We start from the raw sequence: 22,235 nt of genomic DNA on the forward strand, positions 1-22,235 counted from the left end.
CCAGGCACACGTGCATGACAGATGGTTTAGGAAGCTCTCGGGTTGCTAGGATCCTGTGGCTCTCCCAGATCTGTTTGTGCCCACGTCAGACTGCGTCTCCCTCTTCCATTGCTTCCAGCATCTATTTTACAGACTGACAAGATGTAGTCTCAGGAAACAGACGCGAAGGGGTCTTGAGGTGTGAGGAGTAATGAGAAGTTACTTACTTTAGAGGACCTTTTCTGCGTTTGTCTCTACCACAGTATAAGACAGGAGGCAGACATTCACCTTTTCTGTTTATATTTACATAGATAAGAAAGCCACAAGTTGACACCGTATCATTCTGTGTTTTATTTATTGTCTGGCTAACTTACAAAGACGCAGGTGTTGAGGGTAGAGTCTACCCTACCATTTAACTACCCTGAAGACACAGATACCTAAGTGTCTGTTTACACAGTGCGGTGGTATGAAAAAAAGTTCCTCTACAGCCCCTGCCTATAAACAGGGAAACTCAATTTCATACCCAAAATTTGAGGATACTTTAATAACCACCCTGTTTCTGCTATTACAATAACAAAATTGCTATTACAAGTTAAAATACAAAGGCCTAACAGTTTTTACAAATATGCAAATAATTCATACTTGGACACAAAAAGCCGACTCCTTTCAGATCACAGAGTAAGGCACCATTGGGTTAAACATTTCTCAGCTTTCAGTAAATAAAATGCACAGTGAAGGAAACACTGAACCCTGAATTTTAATACTGCAATATATTTCCATATAAAATGATTTGCGAATGTTAAAATACTGTATTGCATCTTGAATACACATAACTGGAAATATTATGAAAAAAAACCATACATGTAAGCTTTGATTTCAGGGAAGAAAATAGTCGTTTTTTTGTGATCTGCCAAAGGGTAAGCTAAGCACAGAACTTCCCCAGAGTTTCAGATGCAACTGGGTTACTAATTTCTAGAGAAAGGATGTAAGTGTATTACTGAAACATTCTTTGAAAAATACATTCTAAAACTTATTTACTATGAATGGCAACTCTGAGCTGTGACCCTATTTCTCATTTAGAAATGTACCCAAAAAAAACTGAGACTCGCTAGGACTTGTCCAGTTTTCATTATCCCTTAAAAAAATTCAGACCCACGTCTTTTGAGTCAGACTTTTACCTGTCATAGATAGCACGAGAAAGGAACAATTCTATTTTTAGTAGAGTGGGTCACTTGGAGTCTATCAAAAAGATGTTTAGTATAGTGAATATCAGCACAAAGAATTTGAAATACATTATAAAAACATTAGAAATAAAAAATGTCAAGCTTGTTAAGCCTTTTATTTCTTCATTCTCATGGAAGACAGACAAATGGCAGAGGAGAAGGGAGGAGAATGACTCTTAAAAGTTCTAAGTTCAGGGCTTTGGCAAGGAAAGTTATAAAAATACAATATATTCAAATCAGTCACTTCATAATTTATTAGACATTTCATCTATTAGAACTCCTAAGTTCTGCTTCCATATAAATGAAACAATTATTCTATAAATAGAAATGTCTTTCCATTTTTCTTTGGATTGATTTTTTTTTGTTAGCATCTCCCAGCAACATGTGAGCAATACACTGGACCCCAAATACAAAGTTCAGGTAGATACACACATGTGGCCATGTGCTAAAATAGACCATGGTAATATTAAACATAACTATATAAAACATCAAAATGGAAATCTTTTTCCAACTCTATAGCTAGATTTAAAAGTCCCAGTAAAATTGTAAACAAAATTATATGTATAGAAAAAGGCAAGCCTGGTCCTTTCTGTGGTCCTGTAGGGGCGTTCCCTACTCTGCATAGGTCCAGAACAAGTGATTCTCCCAAGAGATTCAAAACTAGTTCTTCCCAGTTTCTACTGGTAAGCTCTTTAATCCACTTGACCTCAGTGGGTTTTGTATAGAATTCTGCCCATCACCTCAAATCTGTTCCCTTCCCCCACAGTTCTGGTTTTATACCATCTCTGCCTTCCTGGCCTTTCCTGCTGGCCCCGAGGAAGGAGTTGTTCTGGGGTGGAGGACTGTGGGCCTCTTGAGATCTGCAAGGCTGACTAGCGAGCTGGTCCTGAGCTGGGAAGTGCTCACCAGCTTACAGTTCAGTTGCTTTATTCCATGTGACTGTAAACTGTACTAGGTCACCTTCTGACAGACACTCTGAAGAAACACCTGTACATACGTTTTAAGGAAAAGGGCAAAATAAGGGACCAAGATCCAACGTCTCACTGTCTGCCAAACACGGTACTGAGTTCTGACCGTGTACTGGGGCATCTCTTGAATTGTTTAAAACTCAATTTGCCTGTTTAGAGAAGAGGTTTCTGTCCCACCTGCTCTCTTCCAGATCCAGACGGTCTGACAGTATGCTGCTTAGGCACGAGTGGCTACTGGACACCCAAAACCTGGTGATGTGTTTGTTGTAAGTACAGAATGATCGCCGGAGTGTGAAGAGTTAGTACCAAAATATAAATATCTCATAATTTCTATACTGATTACAGGTCGACGTGGTATTTCAGATGCACAGAGTTAAGAAAAATGGAATTCTTTTCACCTGTTTTCTATCTTTACAAAACATGGCTGCTGGTCATTTTAAGATTAGGTATGGGGCTCACAGTATGTTTCTGTTAGACAACTCTGCCCTGGAGCCTACCTCAGGCTGCCAAAGATTGGATACTGGATAACCACAGGGCTTCATTTATGTGAGGCTTGTTAAGCAACTTGCTCGGGCGGTCTGTGGTTCATGGAAACCGACCGGAAGCCACGTGAGCGAGAAAGGCATGGACAAAACCAGCTCTTGGGGAATTGAACAACCGCAGCTTGTAGCAAATAAGCAGTGAACGTCTGACCGAACGTCTGAACGTCTGGGGCCGAAAGCTGGGATACAGTTCGTCTCTGCCTACTTGGAACAAAAGCTTATCAATCCCAGCAGCCAACCCCGGCAGGTTGCCGCTGACGCAAGCAATAGCTCAAGACTATATACAACATAAACAGCTAGGTGCATCTTTCCTGATCCCCTCCCCCCACCAACGCACGTACCCCCCCTCCCCCGCCGCTTCGTTCTTCCCTCCTACTGTCTCTGAGAGGGACAGAGGAAGGGGAGGGGGCGTGCGGATTTCAAACAGCAACAACACAAGCAGCTTTGGAGCTTGGGTAGAGAGGAGCAGGCAGAGATCACCTCGGGATGGGAGGAAGGGGTGGGGCGCCCCTTTCTCTTCGGTTGGATCCACCTTGATGAAAAGAAAAAAAAAAAAAAACAGATGAAATATGATTTTGGTTAGAAGCTTGTGTTTCCTGTGGAAACTCCAAGGTGGTTGCAAAGGTGCTCACTGGCTTACCCAGAGATCAGGGCTGGAAGTAGGGAAGCAGGGAGTGATGTGGATAAACAAGTAGATGATGATGGGTGCTGGCGACTGAGTATGTGATGGGTGCTGGCAACTGAGTACCTCCTCACAGTTATGTAAAAAATAAATGTGTTTCTTTTCATCGTATAGTGTGTATGGATTAAACATTTAGAAAATACAGATGAACAAAAACAAAACAAAAAACTCACACCTGCTTGTTCCCCAATCAACATTATGTATATGTTTTCTACTGAGACATAGTTGCCTTTTTTCCCCTCAGAAATAGGATCCTAAGTTAGAATTCTAGAACGTTTCCCAAAGGTAATACTCCGTGAAAATATAATTACTGGTGGCACATTGAATTGTATTGTATAGCCTGTCCTATAGGTCAGTCTCTTTTTCTTGGGTTTGGCTAATGGATCCAGGGAAGTTGTATCTCACTGTGGCCTTTTACAGTTCCATAAAGATCAGTGGTGTTGAGCAACTTTCATATGCTTATCAGCCATGCACATACCTTTTCTAAAAATGTTGACTGAAGTGTTGAATCTATTTTTAATTTTTAATTTAAAAATGTTTTTACACTTATTTATTGTGGATATAGGAGGCATAAGTGTTTCACAATCTGTTCAGAGGACAACTTATGGGGGGCGGATCTCTCTCTCCACCACATGGACCCCAGGGACTGAAGTCAGGCTTGGCAGCAAGGGCCTGTACCCTGTAAGCAATCTCACCAGCCCGGTTTGTTCTCATTGTTAACTTACAGGAATTGGTTATAGATTCTGCATATTAATCTCTTATCAGGGATGATTACCAAATATTTTCTGAGTTTTCCTTTCACTCTGTTACTGCGTGCTTTTTAAAGCCATGAAAGACCACTTGTGGGTTATGATTGCACTGGGACCGGGTTTAAAATCCACTCACATTTAAAAATGTTCATTCATCTGCCATGCTTCTTGGAGGATCTAACAGGTATGAGGCAGGAAGCTAGATGCTCAGATGCTGTGGGCAGATCTACCAGAGGCACATGTCATTCATGCATGTTCTAAACTTAGAGTGTTGTACTGATCGGTTCCTCAGCAGCCATCCTGCAGGGAATCTATGGACTCAGGGACTTCTGGGATAGAGCAAGGGCCCGAGTAAGGAAAACATGGCAGACCAGTCTTGCCTCTTCCTTTCACCATGCCAACTAATTCTTTTTTAAAAAAAGATTTATTTATTATTAATACAGTGTTCTGGCCTGCATGTATCCCTGCAGGCCAGAAGAGGGCACCAGATCACATTTTTAGATGGTTGTGAGTCGCCATGTGGTTGCTGGGAATTGAACTCAGGACCTCTGGCAGAGCAGCCAGCGTGCTTAACCTCTGAGCCATCTCTCCAGCCCCCTAAATCTTTTCTTGAGACATCATCTGCACAAAGACTTATCTGGATGTAAGTCAGCCACGCCACCTGACTGTCACCTGATAGACCACGAGTGGCCAGTGAGATAAGAGGTGGCCTTGAACGAGGCTGCAACGAGGCACCAAAGTGTCCTCTCTCCCTCACCCTTGTCTGAGAGGCTGAGGCAGCTAGAGGAGCAGAATAAAACATGTTCTGTGGTAGAACTTTATTTTCATTAGATGATTTGCTATTAAAATTTGTTTTAAGTACATTCCATTAACATCGAAAGCAAATCTGTAAAATTGGGGGCGGCAGTGAAAAATTACCAATTTAAAAACTATTTTAGATGCCTGCTCTCTTTTGGGGTCTATAACTCTGTAATAGGGAACAGGCCATTGTTCTGGTCCTCAAGTCACTCACTGGAGTCATAAAGAGAGGAGGATGGGGAAGGGGTATGTTTCGCTATAACATCGAAATCTCGAGGGCATGGCAAGGTGGTTCTGCTATTGATTTAACAACATGAGTGATATTTAAATTCTATTAAGAATGCTTATGATAAGTGAGGGAAATATTTGGAGTTTAAACAAACAGCTCCTTCAATGAATTCATTCTAGTTCCCTTAACAGATAGACATGCCCTACAGATGAACACACACAGGCACATACACACTCATTCACAAAATAAGCAAAGGCATCTGTTCCACGTGAATGCTTATTTTCATCCAAAACTTCAGCCACCAACATGAGAGTTTTCTTATAGTTGTAACTTTTGGCATGCTCTGCCTACAAATGCAGTATTCCAACTAAATGAAATTTCTAGGATTAGAGTTTTTCTTTCAAGTAACAATATTTTGTTTACTTCTGGCATTTGTCCTTGGAAAATTCCCTACAATATTTCCTAACTCTTTGAAGTCAGAGGCACAAACCAAATATTTGATGTGTTTCATTTAACTCAAAGCGTACAGAATAAAAACTGCTGGTATGGTAACCAAGGTATGTAACCCAAGGCACAATTCCGTGGCCCTAGCTCTTCTTTGGACCCTGCCATTTTTTTTTGTCCTCTTATAATCAGTGACTTTGTCTCCAATTAGCCTTCACTTCCGCTGGTCTTCAGCTGTTCAAAGGCCGGGAATTCACAGACCAATAGCTGTGTGAGAGCTGTGTGCTGAGAGAGACTGGGAGGCCCTGGATGTTTATGAGGTACTCTGCTAGGGAGCGCGGACCTGGCTGTGGGTGCTGTGTCCACTGTCTGACTTGAGGGATCTGGTTCTGCGGCTCCGGCCTCCGAGAGCTTGAACCACCTCAGTGCTACTTTTGCTTATTTCGTGTGAATTTTTCCTTTGTCCTGTGCAGGTACTGCTGTGAAATTCCAATGTGTCTGTTCACCTTGTGTTCACATTGCTTCTTCCACAGAGGAGGAATGATGCGCTGCATTACGGCAGGCAGTGCAGACATTAGCAAGCAATGGGAAACCATCCAAATGTGCAACCCTGGCTAAGTCTTCCACGCAGACTTAATGGACGCCCGTGGACTAAAACCATGTGATAATACAGGGGCATGTTTACTCAGCAATGCTATGCAAAAACCGACCACCAAAAATGGTCTACTGTCGTTTCCACTGTGTAAAAAGTCAGAACGAGATGGATAGCAACAGGAAGAGGATCTGGTAAAAAGAAAGTATCTGCTCTGTGAGATTGTAGATCTATTCAACATTTTCAGACACCATAACCACAAAACTGTGGTCACAATACATTTAAAAGATCAAGGCAGTGTTCTGTTTTAATTTACATGACATTTCGCCAGTCTCAAACTAGAAGGAATAGAAGAAGATGGATTGACCTTTGCTGTCCTAGGAAGGTCGAAATGGGGGAGATTACTCAAAAAAGCCAAGTAAGAGAACTTAACACTGATATGTCAGCGGCATTCTGAGCTGGTAATGTCACCTTCAGAGGGTCATTTCCTACTCTGGGTGTATTTGAGAGGCTACCAGCGCACAGACAGCTCCAAGTGGGGGCTTTCTGTTCCACTCCAGGCAAGAGGCCTGGCATTCCTGTGCAACTCAGGGGGAGCCCAGGCTTTCACGGTGCGAGCCTGCACAACGCCCACTTGGAGGTACTTACTCCGGCTTTCATTTCTGGCCAGTTTGCTGGGATACGTCTTGGTTGTTGGCACATATGGTTCTGGAGGTGGCAAATCAGAAACCGGGTGGAAGTAGAATCTGCTTTCCCACTCATCTGGGGGAGAAACAAACAACCTCAGCACAAGAAATCTGCTGGGAAGACTTGGGGAAGAAAGGCAAAGAGACAGACAGCTCAGAAACCAGCCCCGGTTTCGTGGCTGGAAGTGAACAGAGAAGCTGACAGTGTGACCCGTGTGCCCGGCTCCCTCACTGATCCTGGCCTGCAAAACAAAGCAAAACGACCGGAACTGGAGTGATATGGAATCCAGCAGGTCTCTCTCAGGAGATGGAGGCTAAGATACAGGGCGCTTTTCTTCCCACCGCTGGGCCCAGGAATAACTGGTACATTTAAAATCTTTTCATCTTATTTTTATTTTATGTGTATGGGTGTTTTGGCTGCATGTATGTCTATGTATCATGTATGCATGTACCCAGTGCCTGTGAAGGCCAGAGGGGGCATTGGATCTGATCACCTGGAACTGGAGTTACACATGGTTGTGAGTCACCCCGTGGTCTCTAGAAATCAAACCCAGGTCCTCTGGGAGAACAGTTGCTGAGCCTAACCCGGCAGAGGGAAGCAACTTAACAACCGTGGGCCACTGTTCCTTACAGCCAGCTGTGCAGAAATGCAGGCCATCAGACGGTAATTTACAAACACGAAAGAACCATGACAAAATCTCCGGTGAATTACATTGGAACTGGTGAGTCAGCCACACTGAAACTCAAACGAGGGACAAAGGAGAAAAAAACGAGCTGGCTTTTTGGAAAGTGGGAGAGAAAGGCTATCGCCACAGGACTAGTGAGCCTCACTACGTTAGTTAGTTAGTTAGTTAGTTAGTTAGTTAGAACTAAATGTCAGTTTGGTGCAGTATGGATAACAATGACAGAACCAGAAGAAGCACTTCAAATAAGCAAACATCACACACCTTCACAGGATGAGTCTTGGAAGCCATTTCGAACTGATGTTGATGGTGGAGGTGGGGGCGGCGCCCCGGCACCCGGCCTGTCGGGAGGAAGAGGAGGCCTCGGCCCGCTCCTGGGGCTGTCCACTCCACTCCTGGATGGCAGCTGAGGGGTGGCAGGCAGGGCCCGGGGTGCACTTCCATTTCTGCTTATCGGAGGTGGTGGAGGGAGGGGGCCTGGATCAAGAGACAAGACATTCGGTGACGCGCCGCCTTATATCCACATTGCCACCGTGGTCATCATCACTGTGCAAGGTGGAGCGCCTGCTGAATACACACCCTTTAACTAGGGAAAATGAGAACTGGTGGAGCCGTTCTGGTCCCGGATATCAACAGGAAGCGGACATACAGCCACGTGGATATGTGGAGTAAGTGTATACAATGGCAGCTAACCTGCTGCTGTGTGGCTTCAAGTTACCACTGAGACTAAAGACCAGTGAAACTGAAAACAGATACTCTATTTATATTGACAACCATGGCATTTAAAAAGCACTTTATCCTTTAAAGTTATTGAACTAATTACTGTGACACCATAAAAAGAAATTTTTAAAAGGAGTAAAATAGTTATAAAATTAGTTTAGGTCTTTAGAAGAACTAAGTTTTTTAAATAAAAAAATAAACTATTTGTGTGTGTGTGTGTGTGTGTGTGTGTGTGTGTGTGTGCGCGCGCGCGTGCGTGCCATGGCTCCCATAAGGAGGTCGGAGGGCAACTTTGGAGAGTCGATCCTTCCCTGTCATCTACACCTGGATTCCGGGGATCAAACTCGGGCCATGAGGCTTGAGTCACAAACATTCTAACTTGGCTGAGCCCATTATCTTGCTGGCCCCAGCACGAAGTTTTTAGATGTGTAGTATATTATGGCAGATCACACAAGCATATTTCCGTGATACACAGGATCTGTGTCCAGGAGAAAGTGGCACCAGGAAACCAAACATGGTCATCTGGAGAACTGTGGGAGTCACTTCTAGGTTATTCCTCTTGGGGGTGGGGGTGGGGTGGGAGGGCGGAGAGGTGCAGCTAAGCACAGGGAGTGACAAACTGCGGATCCACAGACAGTAGGTGGCGGGTCCTGCGCCCGAGTGTGCAGCCAGCAGGCTGTGGAGCTTGGGTCCCTATAGCTGCCACCTCTTACTACAGACAATCCAGCACTCTGGAGGCAGAGGGAGATGGATCTCTGTGAGTCTAAGGCTAGACTGGTCTACAGAATGAGTTCCAGGCCTGCCAGGGCTACATAGTGAGACCCTGTCTCAAAAAAAAAAAAAAATATATATATATATATATATATATATAAAATAGCGATATATATTACCAACTCATTTGAAACATTTTTTTTCTTCAAAAATATAATATATGAGCCTCGAGTCTCTTCCTGAACCTGGGGCTCCCGTTTTCGAGCCTGGGCTGGGAGCCAGCAAGCCGCAGAAATCCTCCGTCTCTGGCAGCCCTCTGAGCTGGGGCTACAGGCTTTTGCTGGGACATTCGTTACTAATGGTCGGAAGTGCTCTTAACCTCTGAACATGCTCCCTTTCCTGCTCGCCTAAACTGCGTTTTTAAACATTTGTCTTGAGTGCAGAGAAGTGCACTCGAAGTCTGCCTTAGGGAGAGAGAGACGTAGGAAGAGGGAGATGGGAACTCACTCCCAACCAAGTCAGCCCAGCTTCCGGTTAGCAGAGCAGGGCAGGGTGGAATATGAACGTTCCTGCCTTTTCACCACCAACTGCGGACCCGCTGGCCGGCCAGTCTGCTCACTTCCTAGGCACAAGCTATCTGGCCCCTTCCTCGAGGTTTACCGTGTCTCCACCCTGGCAGCCTACCAACTGTGCAGCAGCCAAGGCTTTACTTGCTCTTAAGCGTTGCTTGAGCTATTGGGGGGAGGAGGGTTTCGGGGACATGATGCCCCCAGTCTTGCCATACCTGATCTGCCTGGCGGGTCCCTCACTGGAGGAGGGGGCCTCTCGTTGGGTGGGGGAGGGAGAGGCCCGGAGCGTCCAGGTGAAGGCAAAGGAGGTGCCGAGGAGGTGAGGGACAGGTTCCGCTGGGGCAGCCTTGGGATCTCATCGTTGGAAGTCGGGGGCAGGGGAGGAGGGCCCGGCCGGCTGGGCGGGGGCGGAGGAGGTGGTGCCTGGGACCCGGACCCAGGCCGTGGGGTGGAAGGCACTGGAGGTTTGCTGTTCTGTGAGGGAGGAGATGGGACGGCTTCTCTGTGGATGGGGGGCCTGTTGCCCACCGGAGGAGGCGGTGGAGGAGGCTTGTCATCCAAGGCTCGGCTGGGGGTGGGGGGCAGAGGGGGCCTGGAGAATGGAGAGGAGGAGCCCGAAGGGTTCTGACGCACAGAGCTTGCTCCAAAAGCAGCACCTCGGTTTCCGGGAAAGGGGGGCCTGGGGGCCCCCAGCCCTGCCGGGGATCCCCGGTTGTGCAGACTCGATTGAATGGGTCTCGGCGTATTTGGTACCGGAGGGGGGAGGCTATCGGGCTTTGAGCCCACGTCAGGCCTGGGGGGAGGCATTCGGTTCCTGGGTGGCTCTGGGGGACCACTCCTGTGTCCTGGTGAGGGTGCGGGGAACCGCCCAGGGCCACTCGGGGGCGAAAAGGGCTTGGCAGATGTGGCTCTTCCTCCTGGTGGCAAAATCGGTGGTCGGCTTCCTCCAGAATCTAAAGAACAAGAGAAAACAGACACCGGCTCGAAAAGCGAGTGGCCCCGAATAAGCCAGAGGGCAAGGGTGGGTGCTGGCCCTTTCCCACAGAGCTATGCCAATCTGCTAGCTTTCTAACCTTACACTATTTGATATGTTTGTGTGGGTCTCCTGGAGGCAGAGACATAGAGCTCTGTCTATCTTCCAGGTACAGGTTTTACAGCCAGACTTTCAAAAGAATGCACTGAAGTGTCTGTCCGTGGTGAGAGTTCTGGAGAGGTCTCTGACTGCCCAGAAGAAGGTGTGCGTAGCCTGTGGAGATTTGTGCTAATAGCAGTCGTGGCCCCCCACTGCCCTCTTTATTTCCCTGGTCCTTGTATTTCTCGGATTTGAAACACAATTTAGTCAGCCATCTTAGGTGAGTGAATGCGGTTACTCCAAAGTCAGTCTCTGTGTGGGCCGGTTTACCTAGTCCCCTTGAGAAAAAAAATGCTCAAGGTGTGTGTGTGTGTGTGTGTGTGTGTGTGTGTGTGTGTGTGTGTGTGTGTGACTTAGTGCATTAAAAGAAAAAAAAAACTAGGAAGGAAAAATTGAAACCAGTAAGAACTTCATTTGCAAAGAAGTAGGCAACACCCCCCCCACACACACACACACTTGGATGTAACAATTCTGTGAGGCCTTTGTTCAGCAAGTGTAGTGGATATTCCGCCGAACTAAATGATTAAGGAAGAACTAAGGGGAAAGGAGAAATGGAATCTAAACAGCCCCTCCCAAGTCTGAAATCCAAAGTAATTCTTTTTTCATTTTTTTAAAGATTCACTTATGTTTATATTATGATTCTGAGTGTTTTGCCCGAATGTTACATATGTGCATCACATGTTTACATGGATCCTCTGGAGTTGGCCTTGTCATGCCATGAAGGTGCTGGGCTCAAACCCAGGTCCTCTGGAAGAGCAGCCAGTGCTCTTAAGTCCTGAGCTGTCTCTCCAGCTCCCTCAAGAAATTCCTGAAAAAGTGGTTACCACTGAAACATCTTTCACTTCAATTGTGAATTAAATAATGTACAAATATTTACTGTACACCCATTTTTCTAGATGTTAGAAACAGCTGGATAAGCAAAACACAAAAGTTCTCTCCTGTATTTTATATTCTTATGGGGAGACAAATGATAAGCTGGTAGAGAGTTTTTTCTAACAGATGTTAGCACTAAAGAGAAGCCAAATCAAGAGAGGTCAGATATGATGGGGGCTGGAGACTGCCTCTGGTCCTCGTATTTCTCGGATTTGAAACACAATTTAATCAGTCATCTTAGGTGAGTGAATGCGGTTACTCCAAAGTCAGTCTCTGTGTGGGAGGGAGAGATAGGCTTGGGAGCTGAGACCTAACAGGAAGTGACCAGCTTGGGGAAGATGAGGCAGAGTGTACTTGAGGCAGTGAGGGCCCGTGGGCACAAAGACCCTGACATGGACAGAAGTGTCACACTCCAAACAGAAGCCTGGGTGCCACAGCCCGGGAAGATCGAATCCACAGGAAATGGAGCCCCACTGGCCAGGCGACTAAGAGCCTTGTAGGCCAGAAGGAGTTAGGTTTTTTCCCCTACATAAGAAGCACTTGGATGGGTTTCTTCAGTGGAGTCACATGAACCTGAGATGATCTTTAATCGTGATTTTAGCCTTGTAAAGCTGTCTTTATCTGGACTAGGTGATATAACCTGAGTCACCGGCTTATGCTCCAGTCACCACCTATCTTAAAACAGCGCCACGTCTGCCGGCACTGACCTCAACGTCTTCTTCATTTTACCTCCTTCTCTTTGATTTCTTGACCTTTGTTAAAGCACCAAATTCATGCATCTGGCAGCTGCCTAACATCCCTTTCTGTGTTTTAGGGAAATTATTTTATATTTGAATACAAGACTGGCAAGAGAGGCCCCTTAGCCAGCCACCGCTGAGGACCAGTGACTTCGACGTCCGGTGAACACAAGAGGTCTGGACTTGAGCTCACCTTCAAGCTGAGTGTACAAGGCCTCTTTGAAACCTAAGTGAATTCTGTGATGGGCTTGAGTCCCGTCCTCAAGCTGTATCATCACGGTCATGCCAATACTGCAGCGTCTGAGGTTCAAAATATGACTCTCCAGGATTTCAGACAAGGGATGTCCTATTGGTACTCAGAACACTGGCTTGTGATACCCAATGTCTGCCATGCAAACACCTGCTGCTCTTTATTGAGGTCTGTAGCTATATTTTCTAGGACATTCTCCGTGGTGTATCTGAAAATGACTTACGTGTGTCTTCTGACATAGAAAGCTACACTCCCAGGATACTGGGTAGAGTCTGGGGGAGGCAGGTCCCATCCCCCACTTTCCTTTTTTCATTCTTCCGGCTCCAGCTTACCCTTTAGAAAAGCATGGAGGATGGGCTACCCCGAGGATACTGTCCAAATATTTCATAACTCTACAGGACTGCCTGGTCCTGTAGAGTCCCTCATAAAACAGAGTGACATCTTAAACAATGTAAATTTTTTAAAGGGCAGAGCCTCAGGTAGGTCCACCAAGCCTCCAAACTGCCATGTGCCTCTTGTTCTGAACATCAGAGAAAGAATTGCAGATACCATTATCCCTGTTGGCGGTGGACCTCAGCTTTGGCATTCCGGCCTGGAATAGTCCTCCCAATCCGGGGGGTCCACCCCCTCCAAAATTTCCACTGCCGCCACCGCCGCCTCCTCCACCACCACCGCCACCTCCACCGCCTCCACCGTAGCCACCGCCACCACTGGCACCGGCTCCTTTTGGTTCTGCAGAAGGAAGAAAATACACATGAGAAAACACAGCGGTATTGACCAGTCCTAGCCCCAGGAAAGCCGTAACCCAGTGATGGAAGAGCAGGCGGGCACTGGGCCTCCACAGGATGATGATTTCTTCACTCAGCCGAGGGATTTTAAGGGGTTGCCTTTCCGGCAGAACAGAAGGGCTTTGGGGCCAGTGGTTGAAGAAACAGTAAGAGGTGGTGGTGTGTCTCTATGATCTCCTCACTGGACTGGCTGTCATAGTAGTATCTATTTGCTTTATATCCTAACATTTAGCAAGTAAAATGATCTTCAAAGAGACTCTTAAGGGAAGAGGAGGGGAGATTAAGCAAGAGAAAACACATGGTAATACTGTACAATCTTGGGCTTGGGAGGCTGAGCCAAGAGAATCTTGACTTCTAGGCCAGGCTGGTTTATGTTGTGGGGACCAGGCTAGCTAGCCTCGGTGCATGCCTTTAATCCCAGCACTGGGGAGGCAGAGGCAGGCGGATCTCTATGAGTTCGAGGCCAGCCTGGTCTACAGAGCGAGATCCAGGACAGGCACCAAAACTACACAGAGAAACCCTGTCTCAAAAAACCAAACCAACCAACCAACCAAACAAACCCAGGAGAAATAATTAAACAAATAAAGAGAAAAAACAAAATAGCTAATATTCCCTTGAAATGTCCATTATTGAGATGTACTTTTGTCAGTATTTTTTTTTCTCATCTTTATGTTTTTCTTAAAAACTATCAACTCTGGGCCAGTGGCTCTGTGGGTAATGGCCTGACAATCTGAGTTCAATCCCCGGGACCCACATGGTGAAATGGCCTGAGTTTGATCCACCCGTGTCAAGATGGAAGGGTACTCTATAGAGCTGTCCTCTGACTTCCACAAGAGTGCCGTGCTGCCTGCCTGCCTGCACACACCCTACACAAACACACACACCACACACACACACACACACACACACATGCATACACACACACATGTGCGCACACACACACCACACACACCACACACACACATACACACACACACATGCACACACACACACCACACACACACACACGCCACACACACCACACACACACATGCACACACACACACACCACACACACATGCACACACACACACACCACACACACACACATGCACACACTCCAGTCACACATATACACACATGCACACACACTCCACAGTCTCACACATACACCCCCCACAGCCGCAGACACACACTCCAGTCACACACACACACACACACACACACACACACACACACACCCTCCAGTCAAACACACACATACATGCACACAACCTCAAAGCCACAGCCACACACACACAATCTCACACAAAAACATGTTTAGAAAAGTGAAAAATAAGCAAAGGATTACACTGTATTATTGCAATACATTATTGAACATGAATGTATTATTTGTTTAACCACCTACTTAACTGATGGCCTTTTAGGTTGATTTAAATATTTTGTTTTAACAAATGTAAGATTCAACAATTTAAAATTCTTTGTAAACTGATAAGATTTTGTTTTATTTTACATTTATTTGCAAAAATGGTGTAAGATTTTTGAAACAGGAAACGAACAGGAGGAAGAGGCGGAGAAGAGGCTGCCTTCACCCTGTCCGGCTTCTGTGTAATTCCTACCACCCCACACTTACAACCCTACCCTGCAGAGGATTAGAGCCCGGCCAGTTACGTTTGTCCAGAGAAACACAAACTGTGGTACTCCGCTGGAGGAGGCTGATGCTCACTCACATTCAGTATGTCTGTACGTGGGGCGCTCTGGTTTTCCTTTGAACTGATTACATCATACGATGAATTGATGAGTTAAATAAGAAACGATGGCATATTCACTTTGTATCTCTGGGAGACATAGTCTTTTTTTTTAAATTCATCTTTTTAGTAACTTATGTACATATGTGTGTGTTTAAGGTTAAACACCGATGAAAGCCCTATTTCCCCACCCGCACCTGGTCCTGGAGAAGTGTCACATGGCTGAGATCTACACATTGACTGACAGGAACCCACACGTAGGTAATAGTTACATTTTACTTCTGGAAACAAAGCAAAATTTAGATTGGGGGTGGGCGGATTTGCAGTTGTGTGTGCGTGCCTGTGCCTGTGCGTATGTGTGTGCGTGTGTGCGCGCACGCGCACGCGTGTGTGCGTGCGTGTGTGTGTGTGTGTGTGTGTGTGTGTGTGTGTGTGTGTGGTGAGACTCTTGAGACAGAGTCTCACTGGATAGCCCTGGCTGGCCTGGAACTCACTGTGTTAGCTAGGCTGGCCTTGATCTCACAGATCCACCTGCCTCTGCCTCTGGAGTGGTAGGATCAAGGTGCACCATCATGCTGTGCTAAAGGTTTGTAGTTTTTATGATATGGGCTACACATGCGTTTTCTTAGGGTTCCTCCAAGGACATTGTGTGTGTGTGTGTGTGTGTGTGTGTGTGTGTGTGTGTGTGTGTGTACTTTAAAATTTTGAAAAGGGCATTTTCTTATTACATTTCGTACTTAGTGATTATTGGCACCAAGAAATTTCACTTGGTTTAGCTACTTTGCTGTATATTTTAAGTTAAAAATTTCCAAAAAAAAATCAATGACCTTTTATTTCTAGTAGGCATGCAGTCTTCAAATAAAAATGATTTTCTCCTCTCTAAGAAGTGTGACCCTTCTTTCTGTTTTATGTAAATAATTACTTTGATGGCTGAACCTCCTAAACACTGTGGATTATCAATGTTGCTATGGTAACCATGTTCTGATGTTAATGAGACCACTCCTGTTCTGAAGCTAAATATTAACTATTAGATTACCAGAAGGGTTTTTGTTTGTTTGGTTTTGTTTTTTAAATATTTACTGTTAAGAAGTATTCTTCTATATTAGGCTTAAAGACTTATAATATGGAATTTTATCCAATACCTATTGAACATTTACTGAGTGGATTAAATGGTTCTTATTATTTGGTATGAAGAATGGATTTTAAATCTAGTACTGAAAAATGGGATTATCTTTGGTCTTGGTAAATTACTTTTCCTACTTTTTTTGCTTAGTGTTTTCTTATTCATGCTAAGCCGTGCATGTCAGTTTTTTATTTCTGGAACTCCTGTGCTGACAGTTGGTTTGGGTGGCTGTCCTGTGCTTGATAGGGCATTTACAGCACCTCTGACCTCTCCTCGCTGAAGCCTCCCATTCCTACCCAGGTAGAGATGGCTAAGGATGTCCTCCAAGGTTAGCAGGTAACTAACTCAGTGGTGGAGCACGCCTAATGCTCTTGGCCATGGCGTCTGTCCCCACAACAAAATGAAAATGAGAAAAAAGAAAGAAAACATTCACAAGAATGTCTGTAGACATCGCCACGGATCCTCCAAAGCAGGATTACCTCCTGATGGAAACCACGAGTCTGCAGACCTCCTGTGTGCACAGCTTTCCCTTCATTTTGTAGCAACCCGACAACAGTTTCATGACACCTACCAGAGAGCTTTCTGTGGCTGCCTGCTTGGGAATGACTTACATAGCATTTGAATATTAAGCTGTTTCTGGAAATTTGAAACACAGAACTTACTAATAAAAACCATTTAATCCCACAGTTTTTCAGAGAGAAAATAATCTTAGAAAGTTTTCATTGTTTATGCTGGCTTCCTGAGTAAAGTTTGGTAAATTAATGATTTCTTAGGAAATTGATTTTTTCAAGATTTATTTATTTATTATATATACAGTGTTCTGCTTGCATGTATCCTTGCAGGCCAGAAGAGGGCACCAGATCTCACAGATGGTTGTGAGCCACCATGTGGGTGCTGGGAATTGAATTCAGGACCTCTGGAGGAACAACCAGTGTTCTTAACCTCTAAGCCATCTCTCCAGCCCCTCTTCAATATTTTAAAACGAGCTGAGCATCATGAAACACACCTGTGATCCCATCACTCACAAAGGAAGTATCTGAAGGTATTTCAGCATGTAACTTCATTATTCAATCCTTAATTTCAGAAAATCTGTTTCAGATCTCTTTATTGACTTTCTGAGATTTCACTGTATTCATCAATATGTTTTTCTAAAGTAGTCACGAGCTCTCCATCTTTCTGGGTATACAGCTCTCTGCTGAAGACAGAATCTGATAATGAACTGACAGGACTACTTTACCCATCAGGCTAAACCCAACTACAGCAACAATTTCTAGAGTGTTTGCTTACTTTAGAATGAAGTTTAAAATTTTACTAATTTTTACTACCAAATAACATAACAGTGTCCTTGTCATTCAAATATTATTCATCACTGAATAATACATCTCGCAACATCACACATACACAGGACACACTGACTCGGTATTGTAAATCGAAAGTATGGTGTACTGTAAGATCTTGTCTATCTGAAGCTCCACCCATCATTCATATAGGGCTAGGGTCTGGGTATCATTTACATGTATCACTCAAGGCTCACAAGTGGGAAACCTAGTCCTCAGTGTGTTCATGAGAGAGGAAGTGTGACCAGTAGGAAAGAGGGGCTGGTGGGACATAATTAGGTCATTTGTGTGTGGGGGTGGGGGTGTACTTGTTATTGCCCTCAGAAGGAACTAATGTGGTTTCATGGGACTCTGGAAATTCTGAAAGGGTTTATTATAAAACAGCAAGACTGGCTGTTTCTGTCTCTGGTTTTCCATCTCGCTTTATGCCAACACCATCCTCTTAAATCTCTAAACTTCTTTTCCTTATAAAGTGCCTGGTATCAGGTATTTTACTACAGTAACAGAAAGTGGACTAATACAGAAAAGTGAAATTGAGGACAGCTGACTGGTTCCAGGCCATTCGATGTCAAGGGCAGGACAGGGCCGAATTAAAAAGCTATCATGAGCCGGGCGGTGGTGGCGCAAGCCTTTAATCCCAGCACTCGGGAGGCAAAGCCAGGCGGATCTCTGTGAGTTCGAGGCCAGCCTGGGCTACCAAGTGAGCTCCAGGAAAGGCGCAAAGCTACGCAGAGAAACCCTGTCTCGAAAAACCAAAAAAAAAAAAAAAAAAAAAAAAAAAAGCTATCATGATATAGAGCCCAGGGAGGTTTTGCAAACAAATACAAAACCATGGAAGACTTTGGTTGTTTGCAAAGAGCCTGGACAGCAGTATGGGTGTCCAGTTACGTACAGGACAATGAAGGCACACATCGGCTACAGATGTCAGGTGCGCACCCTCAGCACCACTGAGCTGGAGAGGGAAAGGCTAATGCTATTTCCGTACAATGGAAGACATGGACCTTGAAGACTAAGAGGAGTTTCCATTAGGCGTCAGGAACAGGCCCAGGCTGTCCAGTTTCCTTCAGAGTTGGCAAGAAACTCACACCTACTCTTCAAGGTTCCGGACTCTTGGAGGAGAGAGCTGATGTCCTCCGTCCTAGAGTCGTTACCTCTCTAGCTGCACGCTACAGACCACAACTCAGATGGCTGGTAGACCCAAGCTTCCCAGCTAAGCTGTGCTGGGCTCCCAGACACGAACACTGTGGGGCGTTTAGAGATGGACTGTTAGTCAAATGCTGAAAACCCACAGTGCCTTTCTGAATGCCGTGCATTCTCATATGCACCCGACCACAGAGTCCTGTTCAAAGCCGTTATTTTCCTCCTTTCCATTTTCCTCCCTTTTTCTTCCAACTCTGACCGCCCCCACACACCACCACACACACACTTCTTCCTTTTCTACCCGTTAGGTCCTTTCCCCAGGGATTCCCTACCTACCTCTGTCCCTCCTAAACCCTGCATCCTTAGTCACCTGTCTGCGGAGCTGTACTTGGTGACTGTCAGTTTCTGAATGAGATCTGAGGCTATGATAAATCCCAGTGCTTTGGAAAGGACAGCGTCAAGACCTCAATCCCGCCAGGGACGGTTCTCACTCCATCGTAAACGCCAATGCAGAGGCTTACATTGTGCGTCCTTGTTTGTTTATATAAACCCTGTTTTACTGCAGAAGACTTCTTGGACCCAGACGTACAGATAAGCAAGTTGTGATCTCATTTCCTCTCTCCAGCCTCCTGGGAATCCCATCTTTCTCTCGAGTTCCACTCTGCAGACAACAGAGCACTAGACAAGCATTATCGCATTTGCAGCTCACAACAGACTCACTGTGGTCTGTAACGAGGCATCATCTCTACTTTACAAATGAAGATATTAAGGCTGGAAGTTGTGGCCTGATGGCCGTGCAGGGCCCTGACTCCTGATTCGAAGGCCATGGCACTTTCCATGTCTCATGCCTCCTTGTCATCTGTGACGCCAGGAGCAATGGGTTAATCTCCAGAAAGCGCTATGAATAATTCAGAGAATCGCCGCTGTGTGTTTCTTGGACAAAGAATTATTATGCTGGCTTCCTGGAGCATTAGAGGGGGCTCAAGCCAAAGCTGTGGCTACAATGACTAACACAGGCCTGTCTTTCGCTAGCTCTGCAGCTGCTGTTAGCACGAGGGGGAGGGGAGACGAGGGTTTGGTGAGCGGGGTGAGTTGACCGTTAGGCTGTAAACCAGGTAGCACTGTGGGAAAGAGTTTTTACTTACTGTCCAATATTGGCGCGCTTCTGTCATTGGTGACCGTCTTCTTCAGCTTCTTTCCTTTGCTGATGTCGGAGAGAAGAGCATTCCTCCCAGCCTGCTCTGTCTTATTCAAGGTCGGTTTCTCGGTGTTGGCCTGAAAGGTAACCACACAGGCTCGCTCATCTGCCACCCTTGGGGCAAAATCAGGCGCTGTGGTGTTAAGAGTCTCGCTGTAAACTCTGTGTGAGTTTTGAATGGCGTGCCATTCTTTTTAAGACTAGCTATCTGGGAGCAGATACAGCAACAAAACACAGGAAGAATAAGTCTGTGATAAAAATTTCAATTTTCAGACCATGATCTTCCCACAAACAGACAGGGTGTGCTGGTCCCCTCACATGACTCTGCTGTCTGCCACTGGCCCTCTTCTGAGGCTGTGTCCCGAAGGACAGAAGGACAGAAGGACAGAAGGCCTCTCCCATCGTTCAGCACTTGCTGCTGCAAGAAATTGCCAGACTCTGTCAGCCCGGGGTAGGTTTTAAAACTCACTAAACTTTTAGGAAACATCTCCCTCTGAATACATTGACAAGAGCGACTTTCTCTTTTAATCTGTCAGATTTATTATGGCATGATTTCCATTATAGTGACTCCCTCCTGTCAGCTCACAGTACTATGAGTTTTGACAAACATATAGTCAAGATATGGAATAGAATATTTTTCCTTACTCCACAATTCCCTCATATTCTTTTGACTGTAAGATGTTTCTGATGTTTAATTCCTTTGAAAGCTTAGCTCAGACAAAGTACATCGCTACTTAAAAACGTTTGGGCATTTCTTAAAATCTTAGAGTTCGTCACTGGGAAACTGAGACCTAGACCGCTGACAGTTACTTTAGGAATGTGGACACTCGGGGTCTAACACACAGATGTGAAAGCGAGCATTTCTCACATGTGGACACTGACTGGCTCTTGCTCCTCCCAGGGAAAGTGCGGCCGCCTCAAAGCCAGAGCTCCTTCCAGCAGGCCCAGAGTCCCCCAGGGCCGGCCCCGCCCTCCCGAAAGGGGTGCCATCCCAGATCAGCCGGGTGTGGGCATGAGAAGTAAAGCTGGAGAAACACGTGGCCTGATGCCTCCCTCAGCCTTTCGCTGTCAGAGTGGGAGGCGGAAGGGCAGCTGGGCTACTCGGAATCACTGGACGGCACATCCAAACGGGGTGAGATAGCCCTTGGTTGTGATGGCAACGGCTAAGCACTTTCGGTGTCCGTATTTCATTTTAATTTCGGTCTTCGTCGACCCACGTGCTGTTTCCACTTTACAGACACATGTGTGCACACAAACCCAAAGCAGAAGCACCAAGGAAAACATGCAGTGTAAGTAGGTTAAATCTCCCCCACCCCCACCGCTGTGGCAGAGGCGAAGAGGAGGAGCTGAGATCTGAACACTGGCTGTAAGATTCCAGGGCCTTCCTTAGAATCTGAAGGAAGGGTAAATGTGAGTTCCCAAATGTTCCTCCTTCAACAGCCCTCAACCCCCCCCCCCACCGCCCCCCTGCACCCCTCCCAAGCAGCCTGCTGGGAGCTTCCCACTGTCCTTCCAGACACATTCTTCACATAGGTAACTTGGTTTCGCTAGTGACCTTATTCTCGCTTACACCTGAAACACCATGGAGGGACCACCTGGTCCCTTCATTTTAAGAATGAAAATCAGCGCAGGCCCAGAGATTCACTGATGTGTCAACAGCCTTCAGCAGTGGCTTCCTGCTCGACTTGAAGACTTCTTGTCGCCTGACCTCCTTGGATGCCAACCTCTCTCATGTGGCAGACCAGGACCCTTAACTGCACTGCTCAGCTGGGTCAGTGTCCCCCGACGGCCACCAATCCACCTTTCCTTCTGCCTGGACCTTGTTAGTTCTGTTTGCATGCCTGGTTGGTCTCTAATCAATCTCCTGCCTCAGTCTCTGGAGTTTGGATTACACGTGAGCCACCACATCTACCTTCAAACTTTAATCCTATAGGGTCAACATTCATGGTTTTCAAAATCTCCTCATGCTAACTGTGTTACTTATTTAATATTTTCCTTAAATTCACTCACTATATTATTTTCTGTACTGTTTTTTTAATGAACACTTTCTTTTCAATGAAATCACTGGCTTTTAAGTCAGCCCCTGGCTTTGATGGGCCAATCATAAATTTTTAGAACACATATTAAAATAAATATATCATCATTAACATTCTAAAACTTAACTCATGTGCCAATTAATAATGACAGGCAACTCACATTTTGGGAGAAATACAGATAAACTAATCTTGCCACATTAGTCAGCTAAGAGTGTTTTCTAATTAATCCACACAAGGACTGCTTAAAATTTCATGGACTGACACTCTTCTAAAAAGAAAAATAAATTATTATAAAAACAAATTGGTTAAAAAGATGCAT

At 45.6% G+C, this 22,235-nt stretch overlaps 1 protein-coding gene across 7 annotated transcripts in view; it reads right to left on the reverse strand.

The window, feature by feature from the left end:
* Positions 1-310: 310 nt before the first annotated feature.
* Wipf1 (WAS/WASL interacting protein family member 1) overlaps positions 311-22,235 on the reverse strand; it is a 113,089-nt gene continuing 91,164 nt past the window's right edge. For all 7 annotated transcript variants that reach the window (XM_076569681.1, XM_076569682.1, XM_076569683.1 and 4 more), the window contains 6 exons: positions 19,828-19,957; positions 13,117-13,299; positions 9,791-10,528; positions 7,840-8,052; positions 6,855-6,968; positions 311-3,244 (listed from right to left, as the gene is read on the reverse strand). In XM_076569681.1, coding sequence (XP_076425796.1) covers positions 3,189-3,244; positions 6,855-6,968; positions 7,840-8,052; positions 9,791-10,528; positions 13,117-13,299; positions 19,828-19,957 — 1,434 coding nt within the window. In that variant the 3' untranslated portion in view covers positions 311-3,188. The remainder of the gene's footprint in view (positions 3,245-6,854; positions 6,969-7,839; positions 8,053-9,790; positions 10,529-13,116; positions 13,300-19,827; positions 19,958-22,235) is intronic.

The sequence above is a fragment of the Peromyscus maniculatus genome, chromosome 4, assembly GCF_049852395.1.
Source record: "Peromyscus maniculatus bairdii isolate BWxNUB_F1_BW_parent chromosome 4, HU_Pman_BW_mat_3.1, whole genome shotgun sequence".
NCBI classification, from domain to species: domain Eukaryota; kingdom Metazoa; phylum Chordata; class Mammalia; order Rodentia; family Cricetidae; genus Peromyscus; species Peromyscus maniculatus.